The sequence below is a fragment of the Aulostomus chinensis genome, chromosome 3, assembly GCF_037954235.1.
Source record: "Aulostomus chinensis isolate RoL2024-O1b breed Wild chromosome 3, RoL_Achi_v1.0, whole genome shotgun sequence".
NCBI lineage: Eukaryota > Metazoa > Chordata > Actinopteri > Syngnathiformes > Aulostomidae > Aulostomus > Aulostomus chinensis.
Genome location: NC_141322.1, coordinates 13,433,107 through 13,450,864, shown reverse-complemented (window position 1 = coordinate 13,450,864; position 17,758 = coordinate 13,433,107). Strand labels below are relative to the sequence as shown.

Here is a 17,758-nt window from a genome sequence, read left to right as displayed (position 1 = left end):
TGCTGCGTTGCTTTAAGGCAAGAAGTTGTATATTGAATTTTAAATGCATATTTAAATACAGTTAAGGGCACACTTATTTGGAAATGCTGACAAACAGTTTAAGGAAAATGTAATACCACTTTTGAGGGTCATTAAGTCTACCCCCTCCCCTTAAACAGCAGTAAACACACAAAACACCAGAGCGGAAGCCTACAGACTGAAGGTGAGATCACTAGCATATGTGTCTTTGAAGAGAGCTAAAGCAGCATATGACTTGGCAGAATCATGCATGACACAGCAGACCAAAGCGGTGCCTGTTCATGTCCATGCACTTTGTATGATGTACATGTGTTTACTGCAGCTGTAACTCAGCCTGGAACTGTGTTGACCTGCACTGAGCAGCATCGGTGTAGTATTCTGGAATGTGTACAGCTAGTACATGCTCAGCCAGTCATCCCACTGAAGCCAAACCGTTCGTGCAGCCACTTACTGTACCTGAACCAGAGGGGACAGGTTCTTCTGTCTTTTAGAAACACCTGCCTATAATGATCCACACAACCGAGTTGAATGGAGATACACACGCACAGTATCATCACATCAACAAAGAGGATGACAACACACAAATACAAGACGTGGATGTTGAGAGACATGCAGAGAGAGAAAGAAGAGGGAGGGGGAGAAAAAGAAGTGAAGGTACTGGCTGATGTCTTAATGGCGGTATTCAATATATTTGACCTAATGTTCGCACCAAACAATACACACCACCCTGGGATTAAGTTATGATTTGAAACAAGCCTAAAATCAAACATGTCTTGTATAAACAGACACATTGTCTCATTACTCCTTCGATATGTTACAGCAAAACTTAATTCTGAACTTGCAGTGTACTTACAGCATCCGCATCCACTTTGTCTTTAGAGCCACGGCTGCCAGCCACCACAGACTCCAGAACGGCCACCCAGCGCTGCTTGTCAGGGAAGCTGGGAGCCATGAAGTAGAGAGACTGGCCTGGCCAACAGGTGGTGTGGGGATGGGACTCCAGCTTCAGAACATATGGGATATCTACACACACACACACACACACGATTGGTGTGCTATCTTGCCAACACAATATTTTGTTGTGGGTTTGGGATTAGAAGTAAAGATGAGATAGGTGGCTCTAGTTTGAAATGCGAGGAGAGGATGATACAGGTTAAAAAAACAAACAAAACAAGACAACAAAAAAACAAACAAACACCTGAGTGTAGTAGGATTAGCTGGTATTGATCCAGTACCTGACTTTGCTGTATTGATGAGCTCAGAGGCTCCGACAGCTCCATGCACAGTCACTTCTCCATCAGGTAGACATAGTTCAAACTCCTCTTCAGCTCTGATACAGTCTAAAAGCAAAATGGCACATTCATTTGATTGAATAGTGTTGTACTGATATGAAAGAGTTGTGATTCATTTGGAATTTAGTACCAACCCTCTCTGGGCTCAGCATCATAGATTGATACTTTGGTTCCATCTAGCACCACATACTTGCTCTCCCAGCCCTGTTGGCCACGCTTGGCATTTCTGAGTACACACACACACACACACACACACACACAAGTTTAAAGCTGAGCATTCAACTCATTGGTCAATATGACTGTAAAGGAAGGATTCAGTCACCTTGGCTGCTTCATCCATCCCTCTAAGCGAACATGCCCACTGGCCTCTTTGACCTGCAGTGCAGGAGAGTTTGCCTTCTCTCGACACAAAGCCTCAGAGAAGTGAGAGGCATACTCAGCTGGCAGGCCACAGGTGGCCGGTAGACATGGCGAGCATTTAGGATGGCACAGTGTGTGGCATTCTACAATAAGAAAGAGAGAAGGAGGGTAGAGCAGTCAGGTTTCTGATAAATAAATCAGTCAATTTTCTGTATGAATAACTCATTATTTGGATATTTAGATGGATGTCTTCTTAGTGAAAACTATTAGAAATTATTACATACAGAAACAATGACACCAGTTAATCCCTCTTAAAATAAAATACCATTGCCGCTGGTTGGAGTCTAGTTATTCATGTAACATGTAATGTTTATGCAGGACTCTGATGTGCTCCAGTCAGACAGTCAGGAAATCCTGAGCAGAATATTTATATCAACACATTCCTACATGGACACCAAACTACTATATGTACTGCTTTCACACGCCTCCACACTGCTGGTTTGGGGAAGTTTCAAAATTGCACATCACAGTATATTTCTCCAAGATTCATACCAGCAGAAGCTCCAGTGACAGCCAAAACTAGACTAATAACACGCTGGCCCTGCTACAAAGACGACTGCTATTGTTAGTATTTCTGTTATTGCTGGCCAGTAATTCAGACTCTGAAGAATCTTCACATACAGTCAACTGAACAGCCATTTACAGCGTAGGACACAGACCGAGACAAGTGGCAGCCTGCCGTCCAAAATGCACAGTGTCCAGGCACACAGCACATTTGGCAGCTCTCATGTTTAGGCCCACGGTGAAACGGTGAGGAATGTTGTGATGCATTCTCTCCTTCACACGGCGGCCGAACTCTACAATACAAGCAGGGCAGAAAAGGTGAGAATTAGAGTGACTGATGAAACGGGGAAATATGGTTCTTGCAGGCTTGTTTCAGAGGTCAACAACAATTCCATTCATATTCTGTTTTGTTTTTTCAAGCAGCCAGGGACAATTTAGATCATGAATTAATTAATGCAAGTATCCTGTAACTGCCAATCAGAATCTTTGCATGCCAATGAGTATGGGATGCATTCAAGTATGATTCTACTTCTCTATATGCTGTGTAAACATGACTCCAGGAAGGATGCTGAGGAAAGCGAGAGATTGTTATGTCCAGCATGACTCTTTGGTCAAGGCACTGTTGAGAGATTGACAGTAGAAGAAAAGGACATACGTACAGTGTGATATATGTGCATAACAAACATGCATGTAGAAGAGCACATGCATGTAGGAAGACACATACAATGACAAAGAAATGGGCGACTGCTAACTTACTTTCAAAGGTGACCCTCCTCTTTTCTGCAAGGAGCAAGAGGAAAGAGACAGAAAGAAGACAGCAGTCTAACAATAGCTAGGTGAACGCAAAAACACAGACAGTTGAGGGGCCTAAATCACAAAGTAAGTTCAATTCACTTTGGTCCAATAGAAATATGGATCATGGTGTTCTTTATGATACTAAAACTTATTACACCATAGTAAATAAAAAAAATGATATGTTGGTTCTCGATGTGAAAATTCTGCTACCTGCATTAATCCACTTTTACCTTGTGGTTAATCTATTATTCTTACTTTGTGAGACAGGCCCAGGCAGGATTACAATGTTAGCTGGATTAAAAACACAGAGACCAAAACCTGAAGCTTGGTTCTTCAGTCCATGTTCCTGGTTGAACATGTCCTGAACCTACTGTAGTTATCCAACTGTGTTTAACTTTGTAATCCTGCTTCCAGAGACAGGCCATAGAGAGAGGAAACACATAAACATGCCACATAAAAACAACAGGTAAACATTTGTGTTGACACTAACAGCATAACAGTGACCTGCTCCTGTAGGGAAAATTGTACCAGGGTTTAAATTCAGGATGAAAAGCTCTGATCAGCATTGAGTCCCCCTGTTTGTTTGTCCATAAGCCTGCGTGTGAGTCACCTTCAGGTGTGGAGGTCTCCTTGCAGCGGGTTGAGGGGTTGAGCAGGCTGCAGGGATTGGGCTGATGCTCTGGGGATTTGACAATGGCCGACATGAGGATTTGATGGCGAGCTTGGGCTGGTGTGGAAGGAGCCACATGATCCTGTGCTTTGAAATGAGCCGCTGAATCACCAAAAACAAATAAAACAAACACAAATTTATTAGATCAGTGGTGGTTATAAAGCTGGAAATAATTGTCTCCGCTTCCAAAATTGAATACATTTTAAAATTAATCTCATGGGAGCAGGCAGCTGGAGGAGCAAGATGCTGCCATGGTAACTGCCATCGCAAAGCTATGAGTTTCTGTTCATCATGTTTCATCTCAGATTCCTGAACTCAAGGTAAGAAAACTGTCACACTCTGTATGAATAAATAAAAGCTCTGGTATTTTTCATAGAACTAATGGAACTAAACCTTTTGCTGCTTTCTTTAGAAGTGCAGATCCTTCAAGCTAACAAGAATCATGCTCTAGGCCACAGTGGAAATCATGGTGCAGAGATGCCGGTAGATAGAAGCAGCTGACACAGCTCAAATCTACGACCCACCCTCTTCTCTGAGGGATCGCAGCTCTATCCTCATCTTCTGAAGAGCCTCCTCCAGCTCTGCACACCTCGAGCGCTCCTTCTCCAGAGCCATTTTCATGTCTCCATATTGCATGGGAACTGCCGGTTGGGCCTGGGGAGTCAATGCCCCATTAGTTGTGGTGCCTACATCTTCCCGGCGGCGCCCAAATATACCCTGTTGATAGAAGACACAATGCTGTATCCATTTATAAAGGTGGATCATTAAATATCATACAAGAACTATACACACAATAAATGTGCAGGTTGAGGCTGAATGAAAGTAAAATACGGCTCTCCTGTTTTAAATGTTTTCAACAGACCTTCTTTTTCTTGGTGGGCTGATCCATTTTGGCCTGGAGGAAGTCAATGAGTTTGGTCTGTTGGGAGATGGTCCCCTCCATCTTCACCTTCTCATGGGAGTATACAGCCTGCAGGACAAAAGCAGAAGCTCAAAGGAAGGAAGATAAAGTGTTAAATATTACCCTTTGAAAACATGACGTAGGTTTCATTTGAACTCTGAGTCCCCCGAGATACCATTTTAAGACGTAAATAACAACATTAGTCACAATATTTTCAGGTAAATCTAGGACTGTTTCTCCCTGGAGACTATTGCAGTACAACATACTAAAAAGGTAGTGCACTGAGCACCTGTATATTCTCCAGCTGGTACTCCAGATCGGTCCTCTCAGTTTTGAGCATGTCGGTCTGATCCAGGGCATCCTGCAGGCCCTGGGTCAGACGGAAAATGTGGCTCTTCTGCAGGTCCATCTGCTGTTGCAGCTTCCCTTGCTGTTCGGACACCAACAGACAGAAAATTGAATAAGGGAACGTGATTTAAAATCAGCCATATTGCATGAGCATATAATTAACATATTTATGTGCCCCAAATGAAACAGAGCCCCATTTTAAAATGTAGTACATTTTTCAAGTTGTCTCTACCGCAAGCCCATAAAATTAATGAATACAGCTTAGTGGTTATATTTGGTTTATTTGACTTTCTACCTCTTCCATCAGTCTCTGTTTCAGTTCCCTCTCAGTCTCCAGTTTCTGCTGCAAGCTGCGAGCATTCATCTCCAGCATGGCATGCTTCTTCTCCAGATCATTGAGCTAAAGCAGAAGTTGAATTTTACAGCCAAGAACACAGCATTGATTTTTCTCTTCAGAACAAAAACAAATCTCATTGATTGTGGCAAGGCCACACGCTTCACTAAAATGAATGAAGATGAGGATGAAGTTAGTTGAAAGATGAAGTTCTGGTAACTCACGGTGTCAGACAGACTTTCAGCCTTCAGCCTCTGCTCCTTCAAGGCCTGCTGTAAGGCCAATATCTCAGCCTTGTGCTCTTTGACTGCCAACTCCACTGCCTGACGAGACTCGGAGCTGCGCTGGTCTGCACGCAGCCTGTCGACAGCACAGTCGCAACCATTGACAACAGCAACATTTTGCTCTTCTAGTAAAATGTATGTAAATCTAAAAACTTTTACCTGTTTTGCTTTTCATTGTCCAGCAGTCGCTGCAGGTCCCTGGTGCGTCTCTCGGCCTGGCTTTTTTCATCCTCCAGGGCGCCTCTCCAAGCCTCCCACTGCCTCTCCTTCTCCAGCAACTCATCGTTGAGGGACTCCAGCTCTACCACCTGCTCCTCCAGCATGCTGCATGTGGTCTTCAGCGTCTCAATGTTCTGAGATAAATGAAAGCGCAGACTGCCTCCGTGAGACTGCTGGAAATCTTTAAGAGGACTTGCTAATATCTTGCAAGCTGACACACTGAATGAATTCACACTGAATACTTTTAACTGTTGTGAATTCTCGGCTCTCCACTATATTTACCAGTGTGAGAAGTAGCTGGTCGTGTCTAATCATTTGTGTGAGTGTTTGTCAGCATTACCTGTTTCTGATTGTTGAGATGCATCTCACGGTCTGCCACCTCCCTCCTCAGCCGGTCCACCTCCTGGCTGAGCTGCAGTTGATCCTCGCGCTCATCTGATGCTTCATCAAGTTGTTTAGACAGGTAGAAGTTCTGGCGGTTCAACTCGGCATTCTCCTGACTCAGCTGTGTAAGCTGCTCCTCCAGGTCAGTGATCACCTGAGATAGAGATGGATGTAGAGATGTTAGCATTGTTTACAGAAGTAAACATATTTTGGTCTCCGCAAGAGGGAAAGATTTTGTTTTTCTTTAAAGCAGTGGACCAGAGGAATAGCTGTTGTGGTCCTGCGTTGTCATGGCTGCTTTGCACCACCAATCCTCAGATGAAATGATTCTTAAGAAATAAAACTCTTGAATACAGGTTTGTAAAAGCATTATGAAAGTAAGTTGTTTCTTCGCTGAATCCTGCTGATTACAAATGTGAAATGAAAAATGAATGAACACGTCCATTAAACCATCTAAAGACTGCAGTACTTACTGAGCAGCTGTCTCTCAGGGCATCAAACTTCCGCTGAATTTCATCTCTGTGATTCTGTCAGAACAAGAACATAAAGGAAGATCTGAAAATGGAGAGATGTATTGGCCATGACGTTATTGCAAAAATGAGGATGTTTGGCTTAAAAGACAGGATGAGGGCATGAGTAGTTTATGGTGCTCATGTTTTGCATCACTCGCTATTGTAAAAATAACAATCATTCCTACTGTACGTATAATTCACTTATGTGCATCTGTTTTTCTGTGAGCGGCTGTATTTATTTTGTACATGTGTTTGTATTCAGCTCTTACCCTGAGGGCGGTGATCTCCTCCTCAGCTTCAGCGGTGGTCTCCTCCAGCTCGGTCTTTGCTTGCTGCAGCTGGCTCTCTAAGGCCAGACGGGCCGCCTGCAGGCTGCTTATCTGGGACTCACGCTCCTGTAGGGACAGGGTCAACTCTGACACCTGTCTCTTGATCTCCAGCTTCTCTTCCTCATGTTCTAGGCCCATCTGGAAAGGAAAAGATACATGTGTGTATTTTACAGCACAACTAAGACAAGAACATGACTGTATTTACACATGGTTTTCAATATTTGTTGTATCCTGTCCAGAGAAGCAGATGGTTGTTGCATGACTGAACATTTTAGACATCACAGCCATCCATGAAGTGAGTTTAGAAAGAGAAGACTGCTAGAAGCTGTTTGGCCCACTTCTGTAATGCTTTTTTGGATATTACTCCTTAAGTTATCCAATATCTATTGAGCTAAATGATATGAATGACAGGTATTTAAAATGTATACTCACATTTCAGGTTGTCAATGTAAACATACATTTCAGATCAATTAAAAAAGTATTGAAAGGCTTTCATTTCAAATTGAATTTTAGAAATGTAATCACTGAATGTGCAGCATAAAAAAAATTAAACTACAAACCAGATGAATTTGAGGACAAGAGGGGTGACATGAAGTCCAACCAGCCTATACACTAGAGCTGATCCCAAAAAAAAGATTTTTCCAGTCTCGTCATCACAGGTTTATGACCATTACAAACATGGAACAGCAGATAGGCCTTTCAAGTAAATATTTGTGTGGCTGTGAGAGAAAAGGTGTGGTGCGTTTGTGTTTGCAAGGTTGCAGACAGGCCAGCAATTAGTGACAAACTCTGAATCACAAACCAGCAGGGAAGAGAGTGTGTGGAGGTTGAGATATGACATCCAAACGGCAGGTTTTCTACAGAAAACATCAGCAGAGAGCACATGAGGGGGCGGGAGCTCTCAAACAGGAGAACGGATGTTGTGGTTCGGGTGGCAAATGGCTACTGTCATCATTGATTTATCTGTCAGTTATTTTCTTGATTAATCTTTTAGTTAGAAAACGCAATAAGAACAGCAAAAAAAAAAATCCCCTCTCATGTCTCCTGCATTTTCTCCAGAGCAACAGTTTAAATTGTTTTTATTCACTGAAAAAAATATGAAAGAGAAGCAGAAAATCTTCATAAAGTCAGGTGCTGAAGCCAGAGAATATTGGTTTATTATTATACTATTTTTGCTGCCAAATGCTGTTGCGATGACTGATTAATCAGTTCTAACTGTGGGTCTCAATTATAGGATTCCTTTGATCAACTTTGATATATTATTAAGCATCTTGACAAATCCTTTAGTGCAGCTGCAACAGGGAGTTTCACAATGGCGCCACACCAAGAGTTGATAGATAATTAGAATTTTTCCTGTGTATTCTTCCCTGATGCCACTAAGACCACACCGTGTCAGGCCTATCAACTCAAGGCTGTCAGCCGGACCAGTACAACTTGTACAAAGGCCTGATGGCAAATCTGTTGAGGTGTTCTTATAGAACTGCAGTATTTAATTAGCCATTTATCTGAAAAGGATCTGAGCTCGTTGGCTGATCAGCTGCATTAATCCCTTTTGCAGATAGTAATAAAAGCGAAGCACTTAATCTTGAGCTGAGAGATCTTGCTTCCTGTTGCCTCACCTCCCGCAGCCTACTCTCCAGCTCCAGCAGACGAGTCCTCTTGGTCTGTTCCTGCTGACTCATCTTCTCAAGGTGCTCCTCCAGTTTGGCATTTTGGGCCTCCAGCTTGCCTGCCTGCGACTCCAAATAGAACTTTTGCTGCCGAAGCTCTGAGATCATCTCCTCTTGGGCTTTCCTGACAAAAAAGAAAAGAAAAAAAAAAAGAAGCAGCATTTTCTATTCTCTGTTCAAAAGCAGACGGTGGAATCCAATTTATCATGATCAGATTAATAATGGACTCAGCAATGATGTGAGCAAAACCTTCAGGCAAGTCAACTAAAGTAGTGGGATCAATACTTCCACTGATCTAAATATGCAGAGACAACTATGATGTGGCTGTTTAAATCATCACATATATGTTACAATAAAACAGTCACACATTCATCTTCTTTTTTCTTTTGGTATTTATCCCAAGATGTGATATTTAGTTGATACAAAAGGTGAGAGATCAGCAATGGTGTAGAGCTGTAACTGCACACTAATGAAGCAATTGGAGGCTCACGGAGACAGACAGTGTGGGTGGGGGCACACATGAAAGCGCAACGTGGGCACAAGGACTAGTTAGCTCACATATTCTTCTGGGTGTAGATGCTGCTGTTAGCGGCCAGCTTGTTAGCCTCTGACAGCTCAGCAATGCGCTGCTCAAGGTTCTTCATCTTGGAATCCATGGCATTAATAGTCTGTCGGAGGGGAGATGAACAATTCGTTCGCGGGAATTAAAACTTCCAACAGCATTTTAAGACTTTTTTTTAAAGCACACTTTCAATGTAATTTCTTTATATGCACAGTAATCACTTGTTCTTAATCAAAGTTTATTGTATATTTTGGTCAGGGTTTGTTTTCTCACTGCTTTTGACATCAGGAGAGAACAAATAAATGACAACCATATCACTTTATTCCATTTTTAAATATAATATACAAGCATATTTCCTAACCTTGAAAAGATAATAAATAAATGTATCTGTCAGCAGTCTTGAACTTTAAATACTTTGTGTAAAGCTTGATAGGATTTGGCAGAAGTTTGAACATAATTTCTATGAATGTAAGGTACTAAAGATAATTCAGCACTTCAGTTTCTATAGGAAACAGAAGGTTTCACTGTAGTAAAATCCTATTAGCTTCCCTTAAGGTGTTGCCTGAATCTTCTGCCGTCAATGTCAGATGACTGCCTGTAAAAGCTTCTTAGCTGCTTCAATTCTACCACATTAACCAGATTAGGACTTGAGCTCAGGCTTTATAGTGTACATGAAGTATACTACAATTTAATCTGTCTTCCAACTGTACATTTCCATATATTCAAATCAATGTAACATATCAGTGTAAAGACATAAACAAAAAGGTAGATGGAATCAAGTTAAGAATTTGAAAGAGCGATTCAATAACGGTGTTCTTACTGCTTTTTGTTCACTGATAAGTTTGCAGTTCTCCCTCGACTCCTCTTCCTGCTGGGCTCTTCTGGCCTCGAGGCTCTCTTTGTCAGCCAGGTCTACCTTCATCTGGGCTTCCAGGACCTGGTTCAGCCCCAGTCAGAGTATATTAGTCCAGTCAAGGCTGCTATGAAAAATTTAAATCCTGCTACAACACAATGGCAGCTTACACACATATGCAACCTGATGTAGAAGAGGTAATTCATGTCGTGTCAAACATCACTTGAAGACATGGACCTCTATGACGTAAAACTACCACAACACTGATCACATAACAGAAATCCTCCAGGTTTCAACAGGTTACATTCAAGATCCAGCCATCCATCCATCTATTTTATTATTTTATTTATTATCCTGTTAAGGGTTGCGGGGGCTGGAGCCTATCCCAGCTGCCTTCGGGTGAGAAGCAGGGTTCCTCCTGGACGGGTCACCAGTCCACCACAGGGCCAACACATAGAGACAGACAACCATTCACACTCACAGTCACACCTACAGTCAATTTAGAGTATGAATCAGCCTCGTCCCCTCTTGATGTCTTTGGACTGTGGGAGGAAGCTGGAGTACCAGAGAGAACCCACACAGGAACAGGGAGAACATGGAGACTCACACAGAAAGATCCTGTGCTGGAGCCGGGACTCGAACCCAGAACCTTCTAGCTTCTTCTCCTTCTAGCTGTGAGGTGATGTGCTAACCACTGCACCGCCGTGCCGCCCGACTTTAAAGTTCACTTTGAAGACTTTCACTTAATATATTTTCAGGGTTTCTTACTTTGTTTACAACTATAGTGGATAAATGCATGAGGGAAAATGAATATGAAAGAAGGAATGCGTCGCAGAGTTATTTATACAGGAAATGTATTCACACTGAATAATGCAAATTTGTCTTGACTGAATGTGTTAATGATAATTGTTTCCATGTTGCTTAATTTCAATACTAACTGTTAGAGTAATAGTTGCTATATTGTTTACTCCATTGTTACTTTGTGCTCCCTTTTCTCCCAAAGGTACAGAGAGCCCCAAAAATTGTAATTATTAATTAATAATCAGACATGGAAATAACATCCTAACCCAGTAAATGTGTAAAACTGAATATATTTCAGACCTTTATATTCATATTGAAGAGAACACATCCATCATGTAGATGCCCTGTGCACAGCTCTGTCAACCCTTATTTCTGGGTGCAGAAAATGTTTGATAATTGATGCCCTTGAACAGATTCACTGCTACACACAAGAAGGCTGAATTAAGCCTTCTTGTGTTAATGGAATCTCTTAAAGTGTATCTTTCATCATCAAGATTTTTTAAAGGAAAAGTTCAGAAGTTCAGATTATCAAATTTCAGATTCATAAGCCCTGTGGGGAACCCCAGTACAGTCTTTCAACTATTAATAAAAGAATCTAAAAGCTCAACATGTAGTTGAGTCTTTATGCAAGTCTAAGTCTTTAGTGCCATCTTTATTCCTTTCTTGAAAACTTCCATTTGCCAGTGTCTTTGTCTGTTGGTGTGTTTCTGTGTATGACTATTCAGCTGCGTTAACAAAAAAAGAAGGGCCACAGTGGCTGAGGTTTATACCAGTTATCCTCTAAATGGCATGAGGTTCAAGAATGTTTGCTTATTGCTTAGCTTTGGTACAGTCCACAAACAGTTTCCAAATGTTCTCAAAGTTACCTTGGGAGCTCTTTATTCTCAGTACTATCTTTGCTTTGTGCTGCAGACTATAATCAGTGTTTAGAGTAGCCTGGACAATATTAGCTGGCTCACCTTGATTTTGTCTTCATAAAGCCTCTCCTTCTGAACCAGCTGAGTTTCCATCCTCTGAGCTGTGGACTGGGCATCCCTCAGATTGTCCTCTAGTTCCTGCAGAGAAACGCCTTATATTATACAACTGGAAACACTCAACACAATACAATAACTATAAACTATTATGGATGTCAAAAAATCATAATGTAAAGCACATCGCCTTCAGATCAACTAACATGATGATTAGCTTCAAAGTCAGACATGACAGAAGAGTCAGAAAAACACAGAGAGAAGATATTAAACCAGGCCGACTATAAAACCAAAAAACAATAAAATGAAAAGAGGAAACTTGCACTAAAAAGCTGAAAATCCACCAAACGGCTGAAGCTGTGCCTCTTCATGCTGACGCCGGATAAATGTTACAGTTTATGTACGCACTGACACTGCTTGACTAGTTTCCATTTATGGGAGCTGAGCAAGCGAGGAGCCTTCCAAAGACTAGCGTACGAAGTTTGTGCTCAAATAAAACAAGTGATGAGGACAAGCTGGGTGGGGGCTGGAGGAATAACAGTGGTGGGCAGGGGGTGAAATTAGGGGTGGAGGAGTGGTGCAGAGTATTAGCAAGTCTTATCTGCGGCTCTCTCACCAGGATCTTTTCAGCCATCTGCTGGATCTGCTGGGATTTGGTCTGAATGTCATCTTTCAGCTTATTCTCCCGCCGCTCGACCATCTCCAGTCTCTTCACCTGGTTCTCCAAGGTTTTCCTGCCCTCCTGCTTACACAGCAAAATGGATAACATAAAGCTAACCACATAAAAAAATGGAACATTTGGTTTGTCCAATTATAGAGACACTGTGTGGATATAAAAAAAAAGTTCAAGATTTTGCATTTTTAGCTTAGTTTGGTACCTCTGTTTCTCTCAGGCGGCGTTTGAGTGTGTCACTTGAGTCCGTTTTGCCTCGCAAGCGCTCCAGATCCCGTTCCAGTCGCTCTTTGGCCTGACGGACATTCTGCAGCAGTTCAGTGGCTTCTGTGCTCGCTTTCACTGCCTGGGGGAGGTACAGGAGGTCAGAGGCTGTGAGTGGATCCCAGGACACACTTCCTGATATACTCCAACAAATTTTTACCATTGAGACACTGAAAAAAAAACCTACTTTAGGGAATAAATAGCAAGTGAAAAATGCAGCTCATCAGATAATAAAATAAAATGTTTCAGTCCCCTGGGTTCTTACCAAGGGGGGAATTTACATGTAAATTATTCAATTACATGATGATGGTAGCAAGGTCAAGAACAAGTTCTATGTTTTACCTTGGACAGTTTGTCCTGCAGCTCTTGAATCTTCACTTGCTGTTCAGAATTTGTCTAAAGAAAGAGAGAACAATTATTTCCACAGCCCGAGCCATGTAGATCCATCTCAAGCTCATCCTCATCTTTTCTTTACCTTCTCAAGTTTGGAGAGAAGCTCCTCTACCTCCGCTTTGCCCTGCTCTTTAGCCTGAAAAGTAATAGAGCAGAAGCTGATTAATAACTTATCTCTCCACCTTATATTGCCTCATTTACACATGCACGCCAAGCACAGTGCTGACCTGCTCACCAGTAGCAATTCAGACATCAGAGTAAAAATCTAGTTCCACCTGAAGAAGTGTCTCAGTAAGCATGCCGTATGTCCAGTCTGGGGTCTCCTCACATTCAGGAGTCCAGGGAGCAACTAAACAAGGTGACCAACCCATCACAACAAGTCCTTGAGGGCTCAAAATCATACAAGTTTTAAGCTCAAATGGAATTTGCCAGATCACCGTGGCCACTTGCAACGTGACAGCCTTCATTGATGCGCAAATTGTCTTCAGACCACATTGTTCTTAGAAGTCTTCAGCTTCTATTTGAATAGCTTTAGAATGATGCGAGTCTGTAAATAAAAACCTTTGATGAGTCACCTATGAAGAGATGCATGTCTAGTTGGTGGTGGTCTCTTTGAGGTACACATCAGTACATCTTGGGCTTCACTACTGTTTTTGAAATTAGCTACCAGCTAAATCCAGTGTAAAAACACCTCTTCTCACGTTGAGATAAATGCCAAATGCACATGGTTCCTGACAAATAAAATAAATGCAGATTGTGTTATATTCAGTAATACCAGGTAGGGACGCACATAATATTAGCATGTCATTGGTGCTAGGAAGTCATCAGAAAATAAGGAAACAATCCAATAAATCTATGATTTCTTGTCTTTTTCCAGACGTTTTTTGGAAATAAAGATAAACATTAATGTTACATAAAGTGACAATGTTAACAGGTATCCTTTAGTATGTACAAAATATGAATACCATATAAATTTGTTTATATACAGACAATATGGACTTTGATAAATATAAACCATCAGCCAATAATGTTTGAAAAATTACAATAACCTAACATTAGGGATGTACAATATATATATATATATTTTTTGTCAATGTCTGATATGTTAAGTTTCATATGGCATTCTAGAAGGAAACAAAGGGAGGGGCACAGTATTAAAAACAGTTGTTGCAGATTGTGTAGTATATGTGAGCTCAAATATGTAGTAGTGGGAATGCTGTGATGTTGGACTAGAAGAACTCTAAATTCAAAGGCACAATTAATTGAGATATTACAGAAATTGCATTTGGCCAAATGTATTAATGCAATATCTAAATTACATACAAGAGCTACATATTTTGGTCACAACATACATTTCAAATGAAGCATTGCGATGCTACAGAGACGCTCCAGTCTACATATAATATTCTATAAATGTAAGGGAACTTGCTAGTAAGGTGCAGATCCCAACAACAATGTTACATTTCATATCAGATCTATATTAATACAGCAATTTTATATTTCTTTCAGTTAATCTTAAATGGAGAAAATGATCATCCATCCATTCATCTATTTTCTACTGTTTATCCTGTTCAGGGTCGCGGGAGGGTTGAAGCCTATCCCAGCAGCCTTCGGATGAAGGCGGGGTAAACCGTGGATGGGTTGCCAGTCCATCGCAGGACCAACACATATAGAAAGACAACCATTCACACTCACAGCCACGCCTACGGTCAATTTAGAGTATCAATCAGCTTCGTCCTCTCTTGATGTCTTTGGTCTGTGGGAGGAAGCTGGAGTACCAGAGAGAACCCACACAGGCACAGGGACAGCATGTTATCTAGCTGGCAGCTGTTTTGACCAAGCAGACGGTCACTCTGACAGTACTTGAGCTTTCTGTAAACTGTGCTTACTGACACTTGAAAAGCTGTCACATTTGCCTGTCGCCACCGGTTCAGGGACTATTTTCTCAGGATAACAAGTCAATCTAATTAACTCCCTGGTAAGACATTTAACAGACAGTATTGTGGTCCAAGGACATGAAGTGTCACCCTTATGTGGATCTGCACGATAGGCCAATGAGAATCTCTGGGGATAGCTTACCTTCTGGATTCTCTGCTGGTACTCCACAGCCTTGCGTTTGAGGTCCTCACTTGTTTGTCTAGAGTCTCGAAGTTCGGCTTCATAGAGGTCGCTGCGGCGTCGGGCAGCCGACAGGTCCTCCTCCAGCTGCCTGATGGTAACTTGCATCTCCTCCAGCTGGGCATGATATTCCTGATACCACAGACAGCACACAGAGGTCATCAATATGGAGGCTAAACAGCCATCAACAGACCCACTTCATACTACAGTCATTAACAAGTGAGGTCAAGATTGAGGTGAAAATGATGTTGGATGGACAGACAAAAACATCTGTTATTATCACTCCTCCCCAATGCTGTAATGACACTTGAGCAGCAGGGTTCCGTTAAAAAGTCATACTGAGATTATTGTGTGCAATACTGTGATAAAACAAATGGTAGAAGAATGTGAAGCGTATGAACCAAACCAGTTTCAAAATAACCTAAGCTGGAATCATAACCATGAGGGTGGAAAAATCTAAGAATCCCTCTCCTGCCCAGTATGGTAAAAAAGCTTAGTTTTAAGTTTTGGAAAATATTTTCATGAGGCTAGAACACAAATGAAATAGTGCAATTCCTCATGCAATAGGGCATTTCATGCTGAACTGCTCTTTTTACCGCACTATGTTCATTTTTACATGAAAGTACCACAAATCCAGATCTTTAAGGGTTGGTTATAAGTGGTTAATGTGTTTTAACAAGAAAACAAAAAAAAAATCATCAATTAGCAGGAGACAGTTGCATGAGCAGCAGGGTTTGTTTGGAGGAGCCTGAACAGAGCAGCTCTATTGCTTTACAAAGATATACAGTTCGCAGATATGCTGACACTGTTTCACTGTGCAGCGATCTATAGAAACCGCAGTGCAGCAATGACCATTCATCACAAAAAGTGTCAAAATCATAGATAACACTGAACTCCAAGTAAAGGAGAAAAGAAGTGCTTGAGTGTGAGAATCTTTGCCAGGACAAGCGTGTCACGCTGATGCCGATCACATTTTATTCTTTGATAAGTCAAACACACAAATGTCATTTTGTCTTGATGAGCAGGGATAACATGATTTAAAAATGATTCCAACTTAAATCTGAACCTCAAATCTGAGTTGTGGAAGTGTGTAAGTGCGGTCTAAGATTCCCCCGGGAGGAAGGAAGACGAGGGACCTAAGTCATGATCAAAGTCTCCTCCACTTTCTACCTTGCAGGGAAGCCATCTGCAGAGATGACCTTTCTGAGTAGCGAGGACGAGGGAGTCCTCAGAGGGGATGCCCTGCCTGTGTAACAGGAGCACACCCGCACGGCTGCTTCAGCAGCTCCATTATTAGCTGTGATTGTAGAAAGGCAGGATAGAGGATGGGGGATCTTACAGGATGATAACTTTGTGGGAACAGCATGAGGGATATTTTTCCTTTTTTTCCCCTTTGCAGCTTACAATGAAATTCCTCCCCTGCATTTAACCCATCCTGGTTTGGAGTTTGCCTCCAGTGTGAAAATAAAAAAAACAGACATGGACCCCATAATTATCATAATGAGGAGGAGGAGGAGACAGAGGATCATTTCACTGATAGGATTTACATACTTGTTCTTTAATTTCCTGAAGCTTGTTGCTCTGTTCGCGGATGTCGTGCAGCAGCTGCATAGCCTTGTCATCCTCTCTGGAGACCTCCACACGTGCTTCCTCCAAGCTTCGCTTTAGGCTCTGCAAACCCAGTACATACACAACAAATCAAGGGAACCGCTGGCACAAATCCTTGCTGCTTTGAGGACACAAAAGTAGACTTGTCAAAAAAAAAAAATCTTGTGTAAGAGTGTTGTGTTTAAAGATTTTATTTTAAGTCCTCCTACACCTCACTGTGCACACGGATGTGTGTGTAGGGTTTGACACTCGAAAGCTGATTTTAGAAGCCCGTAGAACACTTGGGAAAGTTTCTTTGTGGTCATCTGAGTTAAGGAGGGGGCCTATGAGCATGATTTGTGACATCACAATGAGTGTGGAAGCTAATCCTTCTCCTGCTCTCACATCTGAGATATGGAAACTTGCAGCCCTCAGTGCAGAAACACTAAGACTGGATACTGTGTCCACAAGTTAAATTTCTGGTATTAATGATATTATCTGCATGTTGAGGAGTTCATAAATCTTTTTTTTTCCTCAGTGAGGGAGAAGGAAAAGTGGTTGTAAACTAAATCAATGAACATATAAGGCATAATTTGCTCCAAGCTGAGGACCTGAGGGCTCTGTAACCTCTTCAGATGAACACAGGTTGCTGTCAGCTGACTTACACTGCACTCAGTGATGTAGGTGGCAAGGTCCTGCTCCAGGATGCTCCTTTGAGTCTCAGAAGCCTTCAGCTCCACATCTTTCTGGTGGAGTACTGACTCCAGGTCAGTCATTTTACGCTGGAACCTGGAGATCTCCTGCTCCATCTGAATACATCAAAGAAAATAGCACCTGCTCTTATCTTGGCAGTGTAGGC

The 17,758-nt window shown here is 41.9% G+C and overlaps 1 protein-coding gene across 8 annotated transcripts in view; it reads right to left on the bottom strand.

Annotated features, from left to right (window-relative positions):
• The window catches only part of cita (citron rho-interacting serine/threonine kinase a), a 42,173-nt gene that overhangs the window by 9,470 nt on the left and 14,945 nt on the right, over positions 1-17,758 (bottom strand). For 3 of the 8 annotated variants that reach the window (XM_086198794.1, XM_086198795.1, XM_086198788.1), the window contains exons 12-39: positions 17,565-17,708; positions 16,864-16,983; positions 15,274-15,444; positions 13,277-13,330; positions 13,144-13,197; positions 12,743-12,883; positions 12,481-12,609; positions 11,856-11,951; positions 10,063-10,179; positions 9,239-9,348; positions 8,630-8,804; positions 6,951-7,148; positions 6,643-6,696; positions 6,126-6,323; positions 5,726-5,919; positions 5,507-5,642; positions 5,244-5,348; positions 4,890-5,030; positions 4,562-4,669; positions 4,224-4,416; positions 3,640-3,801; positions 2,991-3,014; positions 2,390-2,527; positions 1,633-1,813; positions 1,445-1,536; positions 1,254-1,358; positions 872-1,041; positions 475-519 (exon numbers count right to left, since the gene is read on the bottom strand). In XM_086198794.1, the coding sequence (XP_086054920.1) occupies positions 475-519; positions 872-1,041; positions 1,254-1,358; positions 1,445-1,536; positions 1,633-1,813; positions 2,390-2,527; positions 2,991-3,014; positions 3,640-3,801; positions 4,224-4,416; positions 4,562-4,669; positions 4,890-5,030; positions 5,244-5,348; positions 5,507-5,642; positions 5,726-5,919; positions 6,126-6,323; positions 6,643-6,696; positions 6,951-7,148; positions 8,630-8,804; positions 9,239-9,348; positions 10,063-10,179; positions 11,856-11,951; positions 12,481-12,609; positions 12,743-12,883; positions 13,144-13,197; positions 13,277-13,330; positions 15,274-15,444; positions 16,864-16,983; positions 17,565-17,708 (3,555 nt within the window). The remainder of the gene's footprint in view (positions 1-474; positions 520-871; positions 1,042-1,253; positions 1,359-1,444; positions 1,537-1,632; positions 1,814-2,389; positions 2,528-2,990; positions 3,015-3,639; positions 3,802-4,223; positions 4,417-4,561; positions 4,670-4,889; positions 5,031-5,243; positions 5,349-5,506; positions 5,643-5,725; positions 5,920-6,125; positions 6,324-6,642; positions 6,697-6,950; positions 7,149-8,629; positions 8,805-9,238; positions 9,349-10,062; positions 10,180-11,855; positions 11,952-12,480; positions 12,610-12,742; positions 12,884-13,143; positions 13,198-13,276; positions 13,331-15,273; positions 15,445-16,863; positions 16,984-17,564; positions 17,709-17,758) is intronic. The other 5 variants (XM_086198789.1, XM_086198791.1, XM_086198790.1 and 2 more) reach the window with 5 other exon arrangements.